Genomic DNA, 5839 nt, shown 5'->3' with positions numbered 1-5839 from the left:
ACTGGCCTGGAAAAAAATTGCTTCCTAAACCCAAAGTGGCGATCAGCATTTCCACGGGCGTGTAAGAAAGGGCCACAAGGAATGCTCCCTCTAAGCTGTGGAGTCTTGTGAGCAAAAATTCTGCTTTGTGAGCTACTGGCATTAAAACTGTGGGCGAGTGATTTGGCTGCTGCATAAATTAGTTTGCTCTGGAGCCATTCCTTCCTGAGCGAAGACAAAAATGTGTGAGCTGGAGGCTAAAAAACTGTGAGCTAGCTCATACTCACTCAGCTTAGAGGGAACACTGACCACAAGAACTAAGCACTCAGGCTAGCTTTCCTGCCCACCCCTCTCCTGATTTGCCTAAGTTCTCAGAATCCACATTGCTGTCAGATGGCCATCTGGCCTCTGTTTGAACACCTCCAAAGAAGGAGAGTCCACCACCTCCCGAGGAAGCTTGTTCCACCGGAGAACTGCTCTAACTGCCAGGACGTTCTTCCTAGTGTTTAGCCGATAACTCTTCTGATTTAATTTCAACCCGTTGGTTCTGGTCCGACCTTCTGGGGCAACAGAAAACAACTCCGCACCATCCTCTGTATGACAGCACTGCTGCTGTTGGAACAATGAGCTGGATGAGCATCACAAGGTTTTCCTGCCTTTTGCAAGGCTTTTCTGGTTAGGGATGCTTTCCAGGGAGGTGTGAGAAGGGGCTGTGGGGTGGCAGTGAGTGCCCATGGAGGGGGCAAGTGATTTATGCCAAGGCTGCTATCGGATGGCCATTCCAGATGGACAGCCGTATTACGTCTGTAGCAGCAACCTAAGCAGCCACCTTCTGTCCAGTGGCGCCTTAAAGTAAAGGTAAAGGTTCCCTTGCTCGAAAGCCAGTCGAGTCCGACTCTAGGGTTGCGGTGCTCATCTCCGTTTCCAAGCCGAAGAGCCAGCGCTGTCCGAAGACGTTTTCCGTGGTCATGTGGCCGGCATGACTAAACACCAAAGCGCACGGAACGCTGTTACCTTCCCACTGAAGTGGTACCTGTGCAAGTAGTCTGGTGCTCTCAGGTTTCCAACCCCCCTTACTTGTCCCCTTGGAGGCTCTGGGTAGTTTTAATTTCTTTTTCAATTATTCACCACCTTGGAATTGCTTTTTACTTTCGATTCTGTATTGTCAATGCTACTTTAACTTAGATTGTGTGTTTTTATTCTGTTGTAAACTGTCCTGAGCCCTGCTTGCAGGGAAGGGCAGCTTAAAAGTCTAAACAATGAATTTTATTTATTATTTAATTTGTATCCCGCCCTCCCCGCCAGGGCAAGCTCAGGGCGGCTTACAGGTTTTATATAAAACAAATGAGTTCTGACTCACCTTCTGTGAGTCAGAACTCACTTCATCAAATGTGGTGGTGGATGGCATTTGGTTGCATGTTAGAGATGTCACCGGCGAAGCCCTTGCAGCGGCTATAGCTCTTCTCCTACCACTTCCCTCCTGCCACCCTCAGCAAGGTTGCACTCTCTTAAGCATATTGATTTCAATGGACTTAAGTGTAACCAGCCCCGTAGCTTAGGATTTTTTTGGAGGGGGGGCCTTAGTCTGGCAGCGGGACAAGTAAACAAACCGGCCCCAGTTCCCCCAATGTGTTGCCCCTACATCCAGAGTCCGGGTCACGCTTCCTCTTCCTCCTTCTCTTCCTTCTTCTCAGCCTTCCCCCACTCAGTTTCTCAGGCTTAGTGGGGAGGATTCGGCTGCGTTCCCCCCCTCGGCTGCATTTCCCCCTCCTTGCCCCGTGGCTTCATCCTGCCAAGCCCAAGAGCTGCTTGCTTCCCAGCCCAGGGAGCTGTGGCTTCTACCCCCACCCCAAGCAGGAGCCTTTCACTTTATCTTCGGTTGGCACAGCAGCACTACCCCCCAGCTGCCCTGTGGAAGGGGGCCTCCTCGAAACTGCCTCCCCCACCTCCAAATGCTCCCTGATGCAGCCTTCGGGTCCGTGTTCAAGGACTCTCCTTTCCTGGCCTGTCTTAGCCAAGCCCACTGTCCAACTCACTGCAGGGCACTTGTCCCTTCTGTGGCATGAGGATCATCCCAAGCCGGGCTGGTCGAAGGAAGTGGCAAACACAAGCAAACATGCAGTGTCAAGCCCTGTGATTGTTGGCGGGCAAAGCACAACATGAAACCAAATGAGTCAGGCAAGGGAACAGCGACAGCTTAAGGGGGGAGGGCCCGGAATAAACGCTAGGGGGCTGGGCCCCGTGGGCCCCAAGTTAGCTACGGGCTTGAGTGTAACCAGGGCTCTTTTTTGTAGAAAAAGCCCAGCAGGAACTCATTAGCATAATAGGCCACACCCAACAGCAGGGACTCATTAGCATATTGGGCCAAGCATATTGATTTCAATGGACTTAAGTGTAACCAGCCCCGTAGCTAGGGATTTTTTTGGAGGGGGGCCCAATTGCTAATTTCATTAGTGGAGCTCCACAGAAGCTTGTCTTGTAGTCTGGCAGCGGGACAAGTAAACAAATCGGCCCCAGTTCCCCCAATGTGTTGCCCCTACATCCAGAGTCCGGGTCACGCTTCCTCTTCCTCCTTCTCTTCCTTCTTCTCAGCCTTCCCCCACTCAGTTTCTCAGGCTTAGTGGGGAGGATTCGGCTGCGTTCCCCCCCTCGGCTGCATTTCCCCCTCCTTGCCCCGTGGCTTCATCCTGCCAAGCCCAAGAGCTGCTTGCTTCCCAGCCCAGGGAGCTGTGGCTTCTACCCCCACCCCAAGCAGGAGCCTTTCACTTTATCTTCGGTTGGCACAGCAGCACTACCCCCCAGCTGCCCTGTGGAAGGGGGCCTCCTCGAAGCTGCCTCTCCCACCTCCAAATGCTCCCTGATGCAGCCTTCGGGTCCGTGTGCAAGGACTCTCCTTTCCTGGCCTGTCTTAGCCAAGCCCACTGTCCAACTCACTGCCCTGGCCCCGTGCGGGGCACTTGTCCCTTCTGTGGCGTAAGGATCATCCCAAGCCGGGCTGGTTGAAGGAAGCGGCAAACACAAGCAGACATGCAGTGGCAAGCCCTGTGATTGTTGGCGGGCAAAGCACAACATGGGCAAACCAAATGAGTCAGGCAAGGGAACAGCGACAGCTTAAGGGTTGAGGGCCCGCAATAAACGCTGTTCCTGTTTGTGCTTTATTATTATTATTATTATTATTATTATTATTATTATTATTATTATTATTATTATTATTATTATTATTATTATTATTATTATTATTATTATTATTATTATTATTATTATTATTATTATTATTTTACACAGACCTTTGAGCTCTCGAACTAATCCTGGAGAATGGTGTTCCAGAAGTCACCAGACGGTGGATGGGGCTGGGTTATAGTAGTCGTCTCCTTCTTCACCCAGTTCTTGTGCTATGGATCTCCGTTAGCCGTTGGAGTTCTGTATTTAGAATGGCTGGACATTTTTGGAGAAGGGAAAGGAACGACTGCGTGGGTTGGATCCCTTGCAAGTGGTGTCGGTTTACTTGCAAGTAAGTGTCTCTTTTTTTTTAAGCTTGTAATTTAAATTTTAGTGTTTGCTTATGAAGCATTTTTCAAACACCTGTGTGCTATAGAATTTCAGCATAACCGAATTAGGTGTGTTAAAAATGGGAAAGATCCCTTGCATATTTTAGAATAAAGATTATTATTTTTATTATTTTACACAGACCTTTGAGCTCTCGAACTAATCCTGGAGAATGGTGTTCCAGAAGTCACCAGACGGTGGATGGGGCTGGGTTATAGTAGTCGTCTCCTTCTTCACCCAGTTCTTGTGCTATGGATCTCCGTTAGCCGTTGGAGTTCTGTATTTAGAATGGCTGGACATTTTTGGAGAAGGGAAAGGAACGACTGCGTGGGTTGGATCCCTTGCAAGTGGTGTCGGTTTACTTGCAAGTAAGTGTCTCTTTTTTTTTAAGCTTGTAATTTAAATTTTAGTGTTTGCTTATGAAACATTTTTCAAATACCTGTGTGCTATAGAATTTCAGCATAACCGAATTAAATGTGTTAAAAATGGGAAAGATCCCTTGCATATTTTAGAATAAAGACACCAAAACACCTGTGTGGAAACGGCCTGTCCTGGTCAGCCTTGTCTTCCTTATAGTAGTGCTGTTTTCGGGGCGGGTGACTAAGGCACGGAAAGTGTAGGGGGAACTGCTGTGTGGGTGCTCTGTCACCACTGCAGATGCCTCTGCATCCTCAGCAGCGATGAGAGCTACACAGAGCATCATCTCCATACTACTTCCTGAATGTTTTGCTTAAGGAAGCAAGCACGAAACTGCTGCGTAAAAGTAAACTGCAGAGCAGCCGATAAGTGTACCCTAACTCTGTACACCCCCCGAGTCCCTTAGAAGAAGAGAATAAAAATGTCATTCATAAATGGATACATACGCTCAGGGCTCTTGTTGTAGCAGGAACTCCTTTGCACATTAGGTGACACACCCCCAGGGCTATTTTTGGGCAGGAACGCACAAGAACGGCGTTCCGGCTGGCTCCTGAGTTGGCCACACCCAGCAGGAACTCGTTAGCATAATAGGCCACACCCAACAGCAGGAACTCATTAGGATTGGCTACATTAGGGGTGTGTGGCCTAACATGCAAAGAAGTTCCTGCTACAAAAAAAGCCCAAGGTTTTGACAACAAAGTAAACAGAATAAGAAGCAAAAGGTGGGTGTGGTTGGATGACCACACTTCTGGTAACATGTGGGGTGTGGCCTAATATGCTAATGAGCTGTGCTGTCGGGGGTGTGGCCTAATGTGCTAATGGATCTCTGCTGTCGGGTGTGGCCTATTATGCTAATGAGTTCCTGCTGGGCTTTTTCTACAAAAAAAGCCCTGCACACCCCTAATGTAGCCAGTCCTCCAAGAGCTTACAGAGCTCTTCTTACAGGGGCTACTGTAAGCTCTTGGAGGATTGGCTACAGCAGGGGTGTGTCGCCTAATATGCAAAGGAGATCCTGCTACAAAAAGAGCCCTGCGATACGCTTAAAGCTGCAACTCTCGTGTGCAGTAGTAGGGGCCTTAGAGCTGGGTTAAGCATTACTGTGCGTGGACAAAGCCCTCACATGAGCCATGTGATGTCCAAAACGACAGCTCACGGAAGGTAGTTGCACCTGCTTTCATCGAGTCCCTCCTTCAGTTCTAAACTGGAACGTGAAGAAAGAAACGCAGTGATGTTAGCGTTATCTGCACCAGTTCTTGGGTCCAAATTGCACACGGCTCAGGAGATCCTCCAGGACCCCCCACCCCACCCCTTTAAAACTGTAAAGGCAGCTATGAGTATGGGAATGATGCCGTTGGTGAGTTGGAGTGGGGTGTGTATGAGCCTTCTTTCCTTTGTGCTACATTTCTCATTGCAAAGCGCCCCCTCAGGTGAGGATAGTTACAAACAGGGCTATTCTTGGGCAGGAACGCACAGGAACGGAGTTCCGGCTGGCTTCAGAGTTGGCCACTCCCACTACAGCCAAAACTTCTGCATTCGTGGCTACAGAGGGAAGGCCTGGAGAGCGACCCCCCTGGACAGGGGGACCCCTGGAAGGATCCGGGAGGCATTTAAATGCCTCCCCGTGCTTTCCCCGGCCTGTCCAAGGGCCGGCTTGCCTGGGCAAGCCAAGGGAAGGCATGGGGATATGGCCTAATATGATAATGATCTGTGCTGTCATGGGTGTGGCCTAATATGCGAATGGGTTTCTGCTGTTGGGTGTGGCCTATTATGCTAATGAGTTCCTGCTGGGCTTTTTCTACCAAAAAAGCCCTGGTTACAAGTATGTGTATCGTTTCCACCTTGCAGAATAAATACTGGGGAAGGGGGAAAGGAGGGATCTGCAGCAGGTAAACACCGT

General features: G+C 49.5%; 1 protein-coding gene across 1 annotated transcript in view; it reads left to right on the top strand.

Annotated features, from left to right (window-relative positions):
- Nucleotides 1-3697: 3697 nt before the first annotated feature.
- Nucleotides 3698-5839, top strand: part of SLC16A9 (solute carrier family 16 member 9) — a 27319-nt gene continuing 25177 nt past the window's right edge. The window contains exon 1 of the mRNA XM_015423370.1: nt 3698-3893. Within this exon, the coding sequence (XP_015278856.1) occupies nt 3698-3893 (196 nt within the window). The remainder of the gene's footprint in view (nt 3894-5839) is intronic.

This window comes from Gekko japonicus, unplaced genomic scaffold (assembly GCF_001447785.1).
Source record: "Gekko japonicus isolate JY-2015 unplaced genomic scaffold, Gekko_japonicus_V1.1 scaffold1677, whole genome shotgun sequence".
In the NCBI taxonomy this organism is placed as follows: Eukaryota; Metazoa; Chordata; class Lepidosauria; order Squamata; family Gekkonidae; genus Gekko; species Gekko japonicus.
This window is presented reverse-complemented; position numbering and strand designations above follow the sequence as displayed.